Consider the following 18437-nt stretch of genomic DNA (forward strand, 5'->3'; position numbering starts at 1 on the left):
ACGACTGTAAAAAACATATGAGCTTCAGTACCCATACAACCTCCAATGCAGTGCAGGCTGAGGAAGAAACCAATAGAAGTTTAAGATTATGAGACACATAGAGTAGACAGCTGGTAACACACACAAAATGCTGGAGGAACTCAGCAGGCCAGGCAGCATATATGGAAAAAAGTACAGTCGACGTTTCAGGCCGAGACCCATCAGCAGGACTTCCAGCATTTTGTGTGCGTTCCTTGGATTTCCAGCATTTGCAGGTTTTCTCTTGTTTGTAGGCAGCTGGTATCTTCTTTCCCCCCCCAGAGTCAAAATAGCTAATACTGGAGGGCGTGAGATGGGAAAGGCAAGTTTATTTTTGTTACAGAGAGTGTTGGGTGCCTGAAATGTGCTGCCATGGGTGGTAGTGGAGATAAATTCAATAGAGGCTTTCAAGAGACTGCACATGTATATGCAGAGAATGAAGGGATATGGACCTTGTGTAGGCAGAAGGGACTATATTAGTTAGATGTTTAATTAGTCTGGCACAACATCACGGGTTGGAAGCCCATTCCTGTGCTGGGCTGTACTGTTCTATGCTCTATAGACAATTTTTCCAGTTGTAAACTACAGTGTTAAGTTAGTTGACTGTGTCAGAAAGCTAGCAAACTTGAAACTCAAACACTTATGTATCGCAAAACAAAAGCAACACATGGTTAACAAAATGCTAACTTTGAAGTTATGGAAAACATTTACATTTATATTAATAAATTCCATTATAAAGCAGCCACTTGCTACTAATCATTTACATGTCATCATTTATGCATGCCTTCAAATTGACTAGCCTCAGCAGCTGCCAACAATACACAATTTGTTGTCTGCTAGTCAGTGCACAGCTAACTCAGAAACCTGCAAAAGCACTGAGTAGATCCATCTGCAAAAAGTGGAATTTCCCGGTGGCCAACTGTTTCAGTTCCTATCCCCAATCCTGTTCCAACACATTTGTCCATGACTTCCTCTTCTGCCACAGCAAGGCTACTCTCAAAATGGAGGAGCGTGACCTCATTCCTCCTGGGTAGCTTGAACATTGATAACTCCAACTTCCAGTAATTCCCCCCCCCCCTTTTCTTCAGTTCCCCACTTTGACGTCTTAACTCTTCTCCTCACCAGCCTATTACCTCCTCATGGTGTCCCTCCTCCTTCCCTTTCCTCACATCCTCTCCTATCAGATTCCTATCAGATTCCTCCACTTCCTTACCTTTTCCACCTATCACCTCCCAGCTCCTCACTTCATTCCCTCCTCCCCCAACCTTTATATTCTGTCATCTTCCTCCTCCTTTTCCAGTCCTGATGAAGGATCTTGGTCTGAAGCATCAAATGTTTATTCCTTTCCATAGATGCTGCCTGGCCTACTGAGTTCTGCCAGCTTTGCTTGGGATTTCCAGCATCTGCAGAATCTCTTGTGTTTTCTGTACAGATCCAAACAAAATTTCTACTAAAATTAGCAAGAACTCTTGCACTGGGACAACCAAACAGCAAATATAAAATATAGATGATAAAATATGGGTCCCAAAACGTTTGTGTGTTGCAGCTTCCTAATATGAGCAAACAGATTTTAGTACACACAAAATACGGCAGGAAATCAGCAGGTGAAGCTGTGTTTATGGAAATGAATAAACAGTCCGTGTTTCAAGCTGAGGCTCTTCATCAGGACTGGAAAGGGAAGGAAAAGATGCCAGAAGGTGGAGGGAGGAGAAAGAGTGCAAGCCAGAAGGTGTGAGGTGGGTGAGGGAGATGAAGTAAAAAGCTGGGAGGAAACAGGTGGAAAAAGTAAAGGGCTTGAAAAGTAGGAATCCAATAGGAGGGGAGACTGGACCGTGCAAGAAAGGGAAGGAGGAGCAGCACTACGGGGAGGGGATAGGCAGATGACAGAAGAGGTAAGAGGCCAGAAGCCCATTTTTAAGTTGTAACTGTTGGATCTGGTAAGATATTAAAATTAATGGAAAATTTTATAAACAATTACACAAATACTGTATGTAAAGGGTGACATGGTAGCATAGTAGTTAGTGCCACACTATTACAGCTTGGCAGCTTGCCAAGTCAGAGTTCGGAGTTCACTCCCGACGTCCTCCCTGTGGAATGCATGGGTACTCCAGTTCCTTCCCACCGTCCAAAGACATATCAGGTAGGTTAACTGGTCATTGTCATTGACCCGTGATTAGGTTGCTGGGCAGTTTGGCTGAAAGGGCCAGAAGGGACTATTCCAAGATTAGATTAGCTAAAATAGATGTGATTGTATAAAAATTATAAGTATACAAAAGTCAAACAGGGAAAATAATTTTACAAATAACAACTGTACACCCTAATTCGACATACAGTAACTAATATGCACTAAAAGCGCAAACTAGCACATTTATTCAACTTAAGCAGCTGCTTCCTTTTTCCTATAGGTCCTGATAAAAATTTACTGGATAATCTTTTAAATTTAAAACCTTTTGTTAATGGTTCTATTACCGGTATCTATAACTTATTGATTGATACTAGACAAGACTTTTTAGATAAAATAAAAAAAGCTTGGGAGGATGATCTAAGTTGTCAGATGTCTGATGAAAGATGGAATAAAATTCTTAAACGGGTTAATAAATCATCCTTCTGTGCTCGTCATTCTCTTCTACAATTTAAAGTGGTTCATAGAGCTTACATTTCTAAACAGAAGCTGTCCAGTTTTTATCCGAACGTTTCTCCATTTTGTATTAAATGTAACTCTGCTGATGCCTCTTTAATTCATATGTTTTGGTTTTGCCCTAAAATTGAAAAGTTTTGGCGGGAAGTATTCCATACCTTCTCACAACTTTTTAGGGTCCAATTTGACCCAAATCCTCTTACTGCCTTGTTTGGTATTATTGCAAATGAAGATATAACTTTAAATACTCCTAACCTACAGGTTTTAGTTTTTACCTCTCTTTTAGCAAGGAGAGTAATCTTGCTTAAATGGAATGAGTCTACCCCTCCTACACATCTTCAATGGCTACATGATATTATGTCTTATTTAAATTTAGAGAAGATCCGCTGCTCAGTCTTAAATTCGAAACATTCTTTTTATGATATCTGGGGACCTTTCCTAAATTACTTTTCCAATTTATAAAGTTTAACAGTGCACAGACTTTTATGTACATTTCTATCTTCACTTCATAAGCGAATATGTTTTTTTATCTAATTATCTATTACCATCCATCAGCTTTTTTCTTTGATAGTTGGTAGGGGGTTGACTTTTTTTAATATAAAAAATTTCTTTTATGATGTATGACCGATCTTTAAATTTTTGATTACAGAGTGGTATACCATTATGTGATACGCTATAACATTTTGATCAATTTTATTACAATATATGAATGTACACAATTTATGTTGAGATGTATCTATGTGCTGCACTCTGTAAATCTTGTTTTTTCTTCTGAATAAAAATACTGTAAAAAGAAAAAGAAGCAGCTGCTTCCATGGCCTATCCATGTTTACTGTTAAAAAGTGATAACATTGTCTTCATTCATGCAATAAAAAGAATTTAACACTTCACATACAAGTGAACCCCATATTACAGCCATTCAAGAATACAGAAATCACTACCAAAAAATTTGAGATACTGAATATACTTACTCTCTCTGAATTTATGTGAAGCAAAATAGTAAAAAAAATGAACATTTTCCCCAACTTGTGTTTTTGACATGAGCAGGTTATGAGGGTTTGTGTTATGAAAAACATGGTGATGCAGGCAGTTTTCTAGAAACACAACATCCCATAATGAGGGGATTGCTTGACTTTTGCCTTCTGCCAGTTTTCTGTTCAGTGTATAATATTAATGGAATATTTAGCTAGAAAGTTTCAAGAAATAACAAATAAAAAGACTTTGTACTTACGCACAGAAGTGGAAGCTGAAATCAAACGTGTGTTTGAGACTACACCAAATTCCTAAAAACAAAAGAATTAATTAGGTCAAGTTTCATCCAATATAAGGCATGGTATAAACTGAACTGAATGTTTTGGTTTAAATTACATTAGGAATAATCAATCTTTCTTCCATATCACGAGCTCCTCATAATGTGTAATGTTAATTGTAGCTTTTAAAAATATTTTATGCATCTATTGTGCAGTTCTTAATATAATGTTCAAAAACTGCAGCAACTACATTACCCTAATTAATCTTTCATAATAAATGTAATTTACCCATGAATATTCTAGCAGTTTTCGATATGATACAAAAAAGGACATTCTTAATAAACTTTGTAGATAAATTTGACAGGGGTACAGATACCCTGTTTGATTATCTATACAGATATGTAATTGAGTTTCCACAACAGAGAATTCCTAATGTTCTCAAGGCAAATTCTGCCAATACCAATGTCAACAAATTAGACAGAACCCTCTATGAACATGACTAACTAATATATAGACATAAGAGCAGAATCAGGCTATTCAGCGCATCATGTCTGTTCTGCCATTCTATCATGGCAGATTTATTTTCCTATTCTCCTGCCTTCTGCTCGTAATCTTTGACACTCTGACTAATCAAAAACCAACAACCTCATATTAAATATATCCAACGACTTGGCCTCCATAGCTGTCTGACGCAATGAATTCCACAGATTCAGCATGCTCTGGCTAAAGAAATTCCTATCTCTGTTCTAAAGGAATGTCCTTCTATTCTGAGGCTGTACCCTCTGGTCCTAGACTCTCCCACTATTGAAAACATCCTCTCCTTGTTCTCTCCGTTCAGACCTTTCAATATTTGGTAGCTTTTATCTGTTGAGTTAGTTAGCTGCATACTGACTAGCAAATGAAGATCTGTCCATTGTTGGCAAAGTGTGAGGGTAGTTATGTTGAAAGCATACCTGTTGATGTAGGTATCGGTATTACTGATTATAAATGCTTGCTTAAGGTAATGTTTCAATACAAGGAAAAGTAAACTTACCTAATCTGAACTACCACTTTTCCTGGCTTAAAATTATACCACAAAACAGAACAAGACAACTGTGGCTTTGTTTTAGAACATCTGAAATACTCCTCGATATAAACTCATTTTTCCACTTTGGCAATGCTAGATGGAATTAATTCTATTCATTAATTGAATAAAACAACTAAGTGTGAAATATCCTTTCATCCTTACATGCAACCTCAAATACACACCAGTTCTCATCTATTTTCATCGATGGATGTTTATAGGGATCTTTGGATATGGACATCTATGGATCTTTTTACATTTTGTTTTACGCCACATTTTATGAGGAATAAACTTCTCAAAATCAGTGTAATCATGCATTAAGTTCAGATATTGTGTCAAAGTCAGTTCAGTTATACAACAAAACTGAAGTATCAACTGAATGCCTCCACATGTAGTACTTAACGGTCAAATCTTGCATTACTAAATGTCCCCTCTACAAATCTACCAAAATTCTATACATGCACAATGTCTTAAATAAATCCATCAACCTCTAGTAATTAGAACATAGAACATTACAGCACAGTACGGGCCCTTCACCCCATGACACTATACTGACCTCTTAATCTACTCTAAGATCAATCTAACCCTTCTCTCCTAAATAGCACTCCATAATACTCCCATTATATGTACAGCAATAAATCAAAACTGGTTTATATTAATCAGTAAAAAAAATGATTGATATACCTCTACTTTCGATGCTAAAAATACACAAGTTGGAGCCATCAATACTGGATCTATACTCTTCAGTGAGTACCTAACATGACAAAAAGATTAGAGTAAAATTTTGCTCATAATAGATTTTGTTTAAATGAGTAAATGAATGAAGACAACATTGAAAACAGAATACTTTTAATTGAGTCATTGAAATATGACTTTTCTCTCGTCTCTCTAGCACTATTGAAAGAAAAATAAAGAAATTTCCCTGAGATATTTTCAGTGAAATATTGCCAAAACAGATTTTCTGATCATTCGTTTTAATTTGTCTGCACGATTGGGACTGTACATAACAACAGTGTCAGGACTACAAATAAAAAACAATTTCTTTGGTTGAAGTTTTGGAAATGCTCTGAATTCACAGAACGTGCTACATAAATGCCTTATACCTTTGTATGTCCAAATTAATTCAGGAACAATTACACCAGAAATTGAAATAATAGCAAAGTTATAAGAACATGATTTAAAATTAATATAACACTATCTCATGATAGTGGCATAATTTAAATAGATAATTTAAAATCAATAAAATATTATCCTCATAAGTAAAATAGAAAAACATTTTACAGAATACAAACACAATTGTTCATAAATCTCTAGTTAATTGGGAGATCAGGGAATATACAACATAAAACTAGCCAGCCACTTGACACAAAGTCCCAAGCAAGGCCATAACTTTAGTCATGGGCATAACTGACAGTTTATATGAAAATAAATCTATGCTTATTACTGTATATGTAGATGCTGAGTATCAATGATAAGAAAGTTAATGGAGAAATAAGTTCCCTTTAGGTGGTGGTTTCACTTGTCAAACATACTCTGTACAACTTTAACAGGTACACCTGCATGTTATTTCAGATATCTAATCAGCCAATCATGTGGCAGCAACTCAATGTATAAAAGCATGCAGACATGGTCAAGAGGTACAAATGTACCTCAGACCAAGCATCGGGATGGGAAAGAAATGTGAGCTAAGTAACTTTCACCGTGGAATGATTGCTGGTGCCAGATGGGGTGGTATGAGTATCTCAGAAACTGATCTTCTAGGATTTTCATACAGTCTCAAGAGTTCATGGAGAATGGTGCAAAATACCAAAAAAAAATCCTGTAAGCAGCAGTTCTGTGCATGTAAATGCTTTGTTAATGAGAGAGGTCAGAGGAGAATGGCCGGACCTATTCAAGCTGACAGGAAGTGACAATAACTCAACTAACAATGCGTTACAACAGCAGCATGTAGAGAAGCATCCTGAATGTACAGCACGTCAAATTGTGAAGTAGGTGGGCTACAACAGCAGAAGACCACACCGGGTTTCTCTTCTGTACCTAATAAAGTGGTCACTGAGGGTACATCAGCACTAACACAGCTTATGCATTCAGTGTTGTATGCATTAATGGAACAGCAAGAAAACAATTGCAAATCTTAGTACAAATGTCAATAGCCGGCTGTATTAGAATTGGTAATTTATACTAATGAACAGTTCAGAATAAAACTGAATGGAAATGTAATGTTACCTGGCATAGAATCTCTTGAAGTAGACTGTTGCTGTTGCAATCACCTGCTGCCTCAATTTGAGGTGCTCCCCCAGGGCTTGAATTACTATTGGTAAGAAAACCAGAAATGTTTATTCACAAAGTTTCCCCTGCCCTTTAGAAATTGACTTAAATTTATTAAACCGAGTTTGGGTTCATCCATATATCTTAATCCAAATCTTGCATTTAAAGTCAAAGTTCAAAGTAAATTTATTATCAAAGTATATACAGTGCTCACCCCCCCCCCCCACGGAAGTTTTATTGTTTTACAACATTGAATCACAGTGGATTTAATTTGGCTTTTTTGATACTGATCGAAGTGAAAACATATCTCTACATAGTGATCTAAATTAATTATAACTATAAAACACACAATAATTGATTGCATAAGTATTCAACCCCTTTAATATAACACACCAAATCATCACCAGTACAGTCAACTGGATTTAGACGTCACATAATTAGTTAATGGGGATCACCTGTGTGCAGTCAGCGTTGATTGGAGTAAAAATACACCTGTGTCTGGAAGCTCCAGCTGCTGGTGAGTCAGTATCCTGGCAAAAACTCCACCATGGAGACAAAAGAACACTCCAAGCAACTCCACGAATGGGTTATTGAAAAGCACAAGTCAGGAGATAGATACAAGAAAATTTCCAAGTCACTGAATATCCCTTTGAGTACAGTTAAGTCAATCATCAAGAAATGGAAAGAATATGGCACAGCTGTAAATCTGCCTGGAACAGGCCGTCCTCAAAAACTGAGTGACCGTACAAGAAGGGGACAAGTGAGGGAGGCCACCATGAGACCTATAACGACTCTGGAGGAGATACACGGTTTAGTAGCTGAGATGGGAGAGACTGCACATAAAACAACTGTTGCCCAGGTGCTTCACCAGTCACAGCTTTATGGGAGAGTGGCAAAGAGAAAGCCACTGTTGAAAAAAACTCACATGAAATCTCAGCTGGAGTTTGCCAGAAACCATGTGTGAGACTCTGAAGTCAGTGATCTGATGAAACCAAAATTGAGCTTTTTGGTCATCACACTAAACGCTATGTTTGGTGTAAGCCAAACACCGAACATCAAAAAACCCACCATCCCTACTGTGAAGCATGGTGGTGGCTGCATCTTGTTATGGGAATGCTTCACTGAAGCAGGCCCTGGAAGGGTTGTGAAGGTGAGGGTAAAATGAATGCAGCAAAATACAGGGAAATCCTGGAGGAAAACCTGATGCAGTCTGAAAGGGAGCTGTGACTTGGGAGATTTGTTTTCCAGCAAGACAATGGCCACAAGCATAAAGATAAAGCTACACAAAGTTTAAAAACAATGTCCTGGAGTGGCCAAGTCAGAGTCCAGACCTCAATCCAATTGAGAATTTGTGGCTGGAATTGAAATTGGCTGTTCACTCATGACCCCCAGTCTGACAGAGCTTGAGCAGCTTTGTAAAGAATAATAGGAAAAAAATTCAGTGTTCTGATGTGCAAAGCTGATAGAGACCTATCCACACAGATTCAAGGCTTTAATTGCTGCCAAAGGTGAATCTACTAAATACTGACTTGAAGGGGGTGAATAATTATGCAATCAATTATTTTGTGTTTTAATTTTGTAATTAATTTAGACGACTTTGTAGAGATCCGTTTTCACTTTGACACAAGTCTTTTTCTGTTGATCCGTGTCAAAAAAAAGCCAAATTAAATCCACTGTGATTCAATGTTGTAAAACAATGAGAAATGAAAACTTCTAAGGGTGTGAATACTTTTTTTTGGCAATGTATGTCACCATATACTACCTTGACATTCATTTTCTTGCAGACAATAACAAAAATAAGGAAATGCAATAGAATTCATTAAAAACTATACATAAAGACTGACAAACAAAATGTGCAAAAGACAAGTAGTACAAAGAAAAATAAATAATACTGAGAACACGAGTTGTAGAGTCCTTGGAAGTGAGTTTGTAGTTTGTTAATCACAATAGTTACAGGATGAAATTTTATACATTTTTTACAACTATAACTTCACTGTTGGTATAGCTTAAAACTCTCTTCCCATAACTGGTGTAGCATTTTTAGTAGCATAGCATACACTCAGTTAACAAGGGCTAAGATTCAGTGGATTCGCCATGGAGTTAGCAAGTCTGAAAATTATAGCAAACTGGCCTACATACTAGTTCCTCAAAGTGGCACAGAGATAATGACTGTGTTGGTGGTAATTTACTGAACTTCTCCGGATCTTACAGAGGCCCAAGAGAGTTGCAAAACTGGAAATATAATACCACTGTTCAAGATAGGGAGACAGAAAGCAGAAAACTACAGGCTAATTAGGCCAAGACCTTACTGATTGACAAAGCAGATTGTGGGACTGAATGTCCTACTGTTGCTCTTGTCCTTAGTGTTTAAATGTCCTGCAAGTTTACAGCAATAAAATACAAAGCGGAACAAGTGCTACACCTGCCCTTACACTTCCTCCCTCACCACCATTCAGGGCCCCAGACAGTCCTTCCGGGTGAGGCGACACTTCACCTGTGAGTCGGCTGGTGTGGTATACTGCGTCCGGTACTCCCGGTGTGGCCTTTTATATATTGGTGAGACCCGACGCAGACTGGGAGACCGTTTCGCTGAACACCTACGCTCGTTCCGCCAGAGAAAGCAGGATCTCCCAGTGGCCACACATTTTAATACCACATCTCATTCCCATTCTGATATGTCTATCCATGGCCTCCTCTACTGTCAAAATGAATCCAAACTCAAGTTGGAGGAACAACACCTTATATACCGGCTGGGTAGCCTCCAACCTGATGGCATGAACATTGACTTCTCTAACTTCCGTTAATGCCCCTCCTCCCCTTCTTACCCCATCCCTGACATATTTAGTTGTTTGCCTGTTCTCCATCTCCCTCTGGTGCTCCCCTCCTCCTTTCTTTCTCCCGAGGCCTCCCGTCCCATGATCCTTTCCCTTCTCCAGCTCTGTATCACTTTCGCCAATCACCTTTCCAGCTCTTAGCTTCATCCCACCCCCTCTGGTCTTCTCCTATCATTTCGCATTTCCCCCTCCCCCCACTACTTTCAAATCTCTTACTATCTTTCCTTTCAGTTAGTCCTGATGAAGGGTCTCGGCCCGAAACGTCGACAGTGCTTCTCCTTATAGATGCTGCCTGGCCTGCTGTGTTCCAACAGCATTTTGTGTGTGTTGTTTGAATTTCCAGCATCTGCAGATTTCCTCATGTTTGCTAAGTAAATCGTTCACTGTTTTCCCACAGAAACCACAGTTGCAAAAAATGCAACTAAATAACATTACCATTTGCAAAAAATATTTGTAGTTTCCAATATTCTTCTTCTGCCAGAAATTTCAAGTCTTTCTGTCGCTCTTTCATCACATCTTGCTTGTCAAGAATCCACTGTAGGCTGGGACAGAACAAGCAAACTTGTAGTTTCAAATAGACAACAGGTGAAATTGTATTGCACAGCAAAGAAATTAAATGCAAAGTACAATTATTAGAGGGATTAGATGGATCATTACGTCAGCTAAGCACTCAAAGGTTGAAAATCTGAATCTAAAATACCTGGCGATGGAAACATTCAGCAGGTAAGATAGCAACTGTGTATTGAGAAACAGATATAACATTTCATCAAAACCAATGGCTGTAAGGAATTCTGAAGAAAGGTCTTCAACTCAAAATATTAACTGTTTCTCTTTCCAAGATACTGCCTGACCTGCTGCAGGTCTCCAACACTTTCCACATGTATTCCTATTATTGCCTTAAACAAACATTTGCAGGGTTTTACACAAAACAAGTTCAAACGAGGGAAGGGTTAAATTGATCTTACAGTAGGTTAGAAGTCTGGCACAACATTGTGGGGTAAAGGGCCTGTGGTATGCTGAAGTGTTCTATGTTCTTTTAATGGGAATGGCATAAATCGAGTGAACAGCCAGAGACCTTTTCCCAGGACACAAATGACTAATACTATGGAACATAATCTTAAGATAATTGGAGGAAAGTAGGGGAGAGTGGTGGGTTGTGGAACACCCTTGCAGGGGTGGTGGTGGAGGCACTTAAGAAACTTTTAGAAAGCCACATGGATGATAGAAAAATGGAGAGCTATGTGGAAGGGAATGGCTAGATTGATGTTAGAGTAGGTTGTAAGTTTGGCCCAACGTGATTTCCTCCAGTATTAAAGACATGGGTTATTGGGTACATTGCCCACTGTAATTGCCCCTAGCAAGCATGTGTGCAATGGAAGCTGGAGGGTGGAGAGAGCAAATGGGAAAACTAAAGATGAGTCCTTGATACAAACTCCATATAACTGAGATCAGTTTCCATGCTGTATGACTCTCAGTTCAACTGATGGAGTATTTAACTCACAACAGTAATCCTTGGGCATTGTGTATACTGTTTAAGATCGACCACCAGGACATCATTCCATGCACATCAATCTACAGCCCATGACTCTCAGGGATTTGGGTTATACTTTGTTTAGTGTGACTGTATGTTTTGCTGCTATCACATGCGCTGTATGTGCCTTGTGCTGTGTGCAACTATCTTAGTCTCCGAGAAATGCTGTTTCGATTGGCTGTATCCGTGTGTATGGTTGAATGACAATTAACCTTGAAGGCAATTTCTCCAAAACTATTAGCCATGGCTCATTTGGGATCCCTCTTGCCCAAGTCAGAAATTCCTGCATTAAAGCTCCACTCTTATACGAAACAACAGAACAGATACTATGCAGGGGAAATTAAACTACCTGCTTTTTCAAATGACACAAGAAATCCTATGGTACCTGAGCATTACAGTAGGGACAGTTATCAACGATTCAGCAACTTCCTATTCCCCTTGCATCAGTCACTATCACTCCTTTTCAACCATCCATGCCTCCTTAATTATATTCACACCACCACAAGAGATCCTGTAAAAATGCAACTCTTATTTCTCTCAGGACAACGTAGAACCCTATCACTTTCACAGCCAGCCCTTTAATGATTGCCTACATCTGGTCACCCATACATGCTCAATTTAAACAATGACCACACTTCAATTTTCTGTTTCTGCACAAATACAACTCTACTGCTAGCAGTTGTGACATACACAATAGATGATCACCGATTCTCTTCCAGCTTGCCTCCTTCCCCTCCCACAACCCTTTTATTCTGGTGACTTCCCTTTCTTTCTCAGTCCTAAAGAAGGGTCTTGGCCCAAAATGTCGAAACGTTTCCAAAGATGCTGCCTGACCTGCTGAGTTCCTCCAGCTTTTTGTGTGTGTTGCAATACAAAATATACTTTTAAATTTAAAAACATGTCTGAAGTGTAACTGTAAGTTATCTTCTAGATCTAAATAAATACATTTATATTACAGCATTTAAAATTAAAAGAACAGCAAATGTCACAATTCAGTAGATCCTTCAAAATGGTGGGCAGTTGTTTTTGTTTTTTGATGGCAAGTTTTAGACCCAAATGCCACAAATTCCTCTTGTGCCCTTGCTGAATCCAACTGTTTAAATTTTTAAATTAGACTGTTTAGTTGATTTTGTTTGCAGTTAACCAATTATCTGCTTATATTTTGTATATTTATTAACTGCTTACTATGTTTCCTTGTGGCTATATGTATCTGCAAGTTTAATGTGTCTCTAGAGGTTATACAAAGTATAATTCTGAACAGCTTTTCTGTTCTGTATTGTTTGAACAATGACTTTCTCATTGATTAACTCTTATCTATAAATTTGAGTGGAATTTTTCCTGGTCTATGGATATCAAATAGCCAAACGGAAAGCAGCACATCTTCTTAGGCCTTCGTTCCTGTCTCTCTCTTTGCTTGGTAGACCTCTATCACTGTCTATTCCAACTTTCCTTTGTTCCTTCAAATGTCAGTAAAATAGTCATGAAGCAACAAATGCTGTGCCTCTTTCCTGACTGCTGAAAGAACTTTCAATCAAATACATCAGAATCCAACGCCTCCTTAATCTCATTAATTACTATCCCAAAACCACAAAATTTAAGAATTCCCCTTAGTTAAGATATTACTTTTCAAAGATGAACTAAGCTTTTGGTACATTCTTCTTTATAAAAATAGTCACTTACAAGCCTTGAAGTTTCTGAATGCTCTACCACAGCCCAAACTTTAAATAAAAGTCCTGTACACCTAACTTTCTTTCCTTTATTTAAACCAACTAGTTAACCTTTCTAGATTCAAAAAGGAAGGAAAAAACCCAAAGTGAATTCAGTCTGATACACAGTTCAGGATCACAAAAAAACACTAGAAGCCATGAAGTTTCCAAAGCAGGATATCATCAGTCAAGGTTGGCAAACAATATCAGGGTTGAGTAAAGAAGTTGCCCAGAATGATTAGGTGTGGTACTGAATCCGGCAACTATCTCAATCACAGGTAGCCACACAGATTCAGGACTGTATTAGATCAAGATTGTTTAATGTCTTTTCCTGTACACAAGTGTAAAGGAGGATGAAATATTTGTTACTCTAGATCTGATGCAGCACAACCACAATATATGTAACACATACTATAGCTTACATACATAGATTGATTGTATAAAGTGACACAAGGCACATGATTTCTGTAGAGAAGGTGAATGACAGGAAATTAGGAAGTAGTGGTGGTGAAGGTGTGGAGGGGTGAGTTAGTGGGTGGAGGTGTTGATCAGTCTTACTGCTTGGGGAAAGTTACTGTTTTTGAGTCAGGTGTGGATGCTACAAAGCCTCCTCCCTGAGCAGGGGTGTGTGGGTTCCTTCATGTTGTTACCATGCCCAAAGAGTGTTAGAATCAGTTCAAGGATGGAACCCAGTGAACTGCTTCATTGTGTCCAGCCAAAGAGAATGGGATTGAAAGGGAAATGCCCAGTTAACCAGGCAATGTCCATGCTAGACAAGGGTACGGCCAAGTGTAGAGAACAGTGAAACCCTACTCATGCCCAAATCACACTGAGCCCCCACCTCCTGTCCAGTTCACCCACTGAAACCTGCTCCTCGTGTCCAGATCACCCACTGAAACCTGCTCCTCGTGTCCAGATCACCCACTGAAACCCCGTCCTCGTGTCCAGATCACCCACTAAAACCCCCTCCTCGTGTCCAGATCACCCACTGAAACCCCGTCCTCGTGTCCAGATCACCCACTGAAACCCCTTCCTCGTGTCCAGATCACCCACTGAAACCCCTTTATGTCCAGATCACCCACTGAAACCCCGTCCTCGTGTCCAGATCACCCACTGAAACCTGCTCCTCGTGTCCAGATCACCCACTGAAACCCCTTATGTCCAGATCACCCACTGAAACCCCTTTATGTCCAGATCACCCACTAAAACCCCGTCCTCGTGTCCAGGTCACCCTATGAAACCCTCTCCTTATGTCCAGGTCACCCACTGAAACCCCTTCCTCGTGTCCAGATCACCCACTAAAACCCCTTCCTCGTGTCCAGATCACCCACTGAAACCCCGTCCTCGTGTCCAGATCACCCACTGAAACCCCTTCCTCGTGTCCAGATCACCCACTAAAACCCCTTCCTCGTGTCCCGGTCACCCTATGAAACCCTCTCCTCGTGTCCAGGTCACCCACTGAAACCTGCTCCTCGTGTCCAGATCACCCACTGAAACCCCTTATGTCCAGATCACCCACTGAAACCCCCTCCTCGTGTCCAGATCACCCACTGAAACCCCCTCCTCGTGTCCAGATCACCCACTGAAAACCCCTCCTCGTGTCCAGATCACCCACTAAAACCCCTTCCTCGTGTCCAGGTCACCCTATGAAACCCTCTCCTCGTGTCCAGGTCACCCACTGAAACCCCTTTCTCGTGTCCAGATCACCCACTGAAACCCCTTTATGTCCAGATCACCCACTGAAACCCCTTTATGTCCAGATCACCCACTAAAACCCCCTCCTCGTGTCCAGATCACCCACTAAAACCCCTTCCTCGTGTCCAGATCACCCACTAAAACCCCTTCCTCGTGTCCAGGTCACCCTATGAAACCCTCTCCTCATGTCCAGGTCACCCACTGAAACCCCTTTCTCGTGTCCAGATCACCCACTGAAACCCCTTATGTCCAGATCACCCACTGAAACCCCCTCCTCATGTCCAGATCATCCATTGAAACCCCTTCCTCGTATCCAGATCACCCAGAAACCTCCTCCTCGTGTCCAGATCACCTACTGAAACCCCCTAGTCGTGTCCAGATCACTCAGTGAAACCCCCTCCTCGTGTCCAGATCACCTACTGAAACCCCCTAGTCGTGTCCAGATCACTCAGTGAAACCGCCTCCTATGTATGTAAGTACCCAGTGAACACCTTCCTCATTTCCAGGCGGTATGGGTACGGTTGGGACCAAATGTGAAATACTGGCTGGTTGTGAGGATCAGCCGCTGAACCCCCCACAGTTGGCTGGGAGTGGGAGAAGGGGAAGGTGCAAGGCCAGTTGGAGAATGGGGAATGGACAGCAGGAGTATGGGGTTAGTTGGTGAGAAGGGGGAGGGGCAGTTGGGGGCCAGGTTTGGGGAGGAAGTGGGAGAGGGTAGAGATCTTGGTTGAGTTGGGAGTGCGGGGAATGGAAGGAATGGGGAGAGGGACAGAATGGGATGCAGGAAGAGGGGGGGTGAGGGGGACTGGTCGGGGTGCGGGAGGGGGAAGTGAGGGGGACGGGTCGGGGTGCGGGAGGGGGAGGTGAGGGGGACGGGTCGGGGTGCGGGAGGGGGAGGTAAGGGGGGAGGAGAGGGGGACCGGTCGGGGTGCGGGAGGGGGGAGTTGAGGGTGATGGGTCAGGGTGCAGGAGGGGGGAGTTGAGGGGGACAGGAGAGGGAAGGTGAGGGAGACCGGTCGGGGTGCGGGAGGGGGGAGGTGAGGGCGTCGGGTCTGGGTGCGGGAGGGGGGAGTTGAGGGGGACCGGTCAGGGTGCAGGAGGGGGGAGTTGAGGGGGACAGGAGAGGGAAGGTGAGGGGGACCGGTCAGGGTGCGGGAGGGGGGAGTTGAGGGGGACAGGAGAGGGAAGGTGAGGGAGACCGGTCGGGGTGCGGGAGGGGGGAGTTGAGGGGGACGGGTCGGGGTGCGGGAGGGGGGAGTTGAGGGGGACAGGAGAGGGGAGGTGAGGAAGATCGGTTGGGGTGCGGGAGGGGGGAGGTGTGGGGGACCGGTCGGGGGGAAGTGAAGGGGACGGGGAGGGGGGAGGTGAGGGAGACCGGTCGAGGGGAAGTGAAGGGGACGGGGAGGGGGGAGGTGAGGGAGACCGGTCGGGGTGCGGTGAGGGGGACGGGTCTGGGTGCAGGACAGGGAGATGAGGGGGACCGGTCAGGGTGCGGGAGGGGGGAGTTGAGGGGGATGGGTCTGGGTGCGGGAGGGGGGAGTTGAGGGGGACAGGAGAGGGAAGGTGAGGGAGACCGGTCGGGGTGCGGGAGTTGAGGGGAACAGGAGAGGGGAGGTGAGGAAGATCGGTCGGGGTGCGGGAGGGGGGCGGTGAGGGGGGCAGGAGAGGGGAGGTGAGGAAGATCGGTCGGGGTGCGGGAGGGGGGAGGTGAGGGGGACCGGTCAGGGTGCGGGAGGGGGGAGGTGAGGGGGACCGGTCGGGGTGCGGGAGGGGGGAGTTGAGGGGGACGGGTCTGGGTGCGGGAGGGGGGAGTTGAGGGGGACAGGAGAGGGAAGGTGAGGGAGACCGGTCGGGGTGCGGGAGTTGAGGGGAACAGGAGAGGGGAGGTGAGGAAGATCGGTCGGGGTGCGGGAGGGGGGCGGTGAGGGGGGCAGGAGAGGGGAGGTGAGGAAGATCGGTCGGGGTGCGGGAGGGGGGAGGTGAGGGGGACCGGTCAGGGTGCGGGAGGGGGGAGGTGAGGGGGACCGGTCGGGGTGCGGGAGGGGGGAGTTGAGGGGGACCGGTCGAGGGGAAGTGAAGGGGACGGGGAGGGGGGAGGTGAGGGAGACCGGTCGGGGTGCGGTGAGGGGGACGGGTCTGGGTGCAGGACAGGGAGGTAAGGGGGACCGGTCAGGGTGCGGGAGGGGGGAGGTGAGGGGGACGGGTCGGGGTGCGGGAGGGGGGAGTTGAGGGAGACCGGTCGAGGGGAAGTGAAGGGGACGGGGAGGGGGGAGGTGAGGGAGACCGGTCGGGGTGCGGTGAGGGGGACGGGTCTGGGTGCAGGACAGGGAGGTAAGGGGGACCGGTCAGGGTGCGGGAGGGGGGAGTTGAGGGGGACAGGAGAGGGAAGGTGAGGGGGACGGGTCGGGATGCGGGAGGGGGGAGTTGAGGGGGACCGGTCGGGGGGAAGTGAAGGGGACGGGAGGGGGGAAGTGAGGGAGACCGGTCGGGCTGCGGAAGGGTGAGGTAAGGGGGACAGGGAGTGGGGAGTTGAGGGGGACCGGTCGGGGTGCGGGAGGGTGAGGTGAGGGGGACGGGAGTGAACACCCTTCACATCCGGGCCGGCGCTGGCGGATCTGTCAGCCCTCCCCATGTCGGGCCCTTGCATCAAACACTCACTAATGCGAGCTCTGCCAGAAATTGCCCGCCATCTCCTCAGCCACTGCCGACTCCGGCTTCTTCCCTCCCTTCCTCTGCAACTTGTAAATGTTTCCGCCGCGGAACCCGAGGTCACGCCGAAACGGCCCGTGTACAAACATTCCGGGCGGTCTGCAGAGCCTCTCCCCAAAGTGAGGAGGGGGGGAGCAATTTTCTCCTCAGGATAATTCCCAAATCGAAGGGTACAATAGCACATTTGGGATGCGCTCCCTTTATTTGATAGTGCCCTTTAATCTAAACTCAGCTCTCTTCCGGTAAAGTAACGTTCAAATGTCCACCCCATCAAAATGCAATCCTAGATTCCCTGAAAAGACGAGAATCCAAGTACATTAAAGTTCAAAGTGCATTTATTATCACAACATGGACACCTTATACAACCTTGACATTCATCTTGTTGCAGGCAGCCACAAAACAAAGAAACACAATGGAATGAAGTTCAAATTCAAGTTCATTGTCATTCAACTGTACATGTGTATACCTCCAAATGAAACAATGTTCCTCCAAATCAAGATGCACAAGACAGTACAAATAACACACACAAGATACTGGAGGAACTCAACAGGTCAGGTAACATCTATGGAAATGAATCAGCAGTCAAAGTTTTGGGCCAAGACCCTTCATCAGGGCTGGAAAAGGAAGGGGGCAGACACCAGAATAAAAAGGTGGAGGGGGAGGGAAAGGAGGATAGCTGGAAGGTGATAGGTGAAGCCAGCTGGGTTGGAAGGGTAATGACCTGG

At 43.7% G+C, this 18437-nt stretch overlaps 1 protein-coding gene across 1 annotated transcript in view; it reads right to left on the reverse strand.

Annotated features, from left to right (window-relative positions):
• Positions 1-17776, reverse strand: part of ccnc (cyclin C) — a 36582-nt gene extending 18806 nt beyond the window's left edge. Inside the window, exons 1-5 of the mRNA XM_073055750.1 lie at positions 17662-17776; positions 10507-10613; positions 7196-7280; positions 5654-5723; positions 3888-3939 (exon numbers count right to left, since the gene is read on the reverse strand). Coding sequence (XP_072911851.1) covers positions 3888-3939; positions 5654-5723; positions 7196-7280; positions 10507-10613; positions 17662-17693 — 346 coding nt within the window. The 5' untranslated portion in view covers positions 17694-17776. The remainder of the gene's footprint in view (positions 1-3887; positions 3940-5653; positions 5724-7195; positions 7281-10506; positions 10614-17661) is intronic.
• Positions 17777-18437: the final 661 nt, after the last annotated feature.

This window comes from Hemitrygon akajei, chromosome 9 (assembly GCF_048418815.1).
Source record: "Hemitrygon akajei chromosome 9, sHemAka1.3, whole genome shotgun sequence".
Taxonomy (NCBI): domain Eukaryota; kingdom Metazoa; phylum Chordata; class Chondrichthyes; order Myliobatiformes; family Dasyatidae; genus Hemitrygon; species Hemitrygon akajei.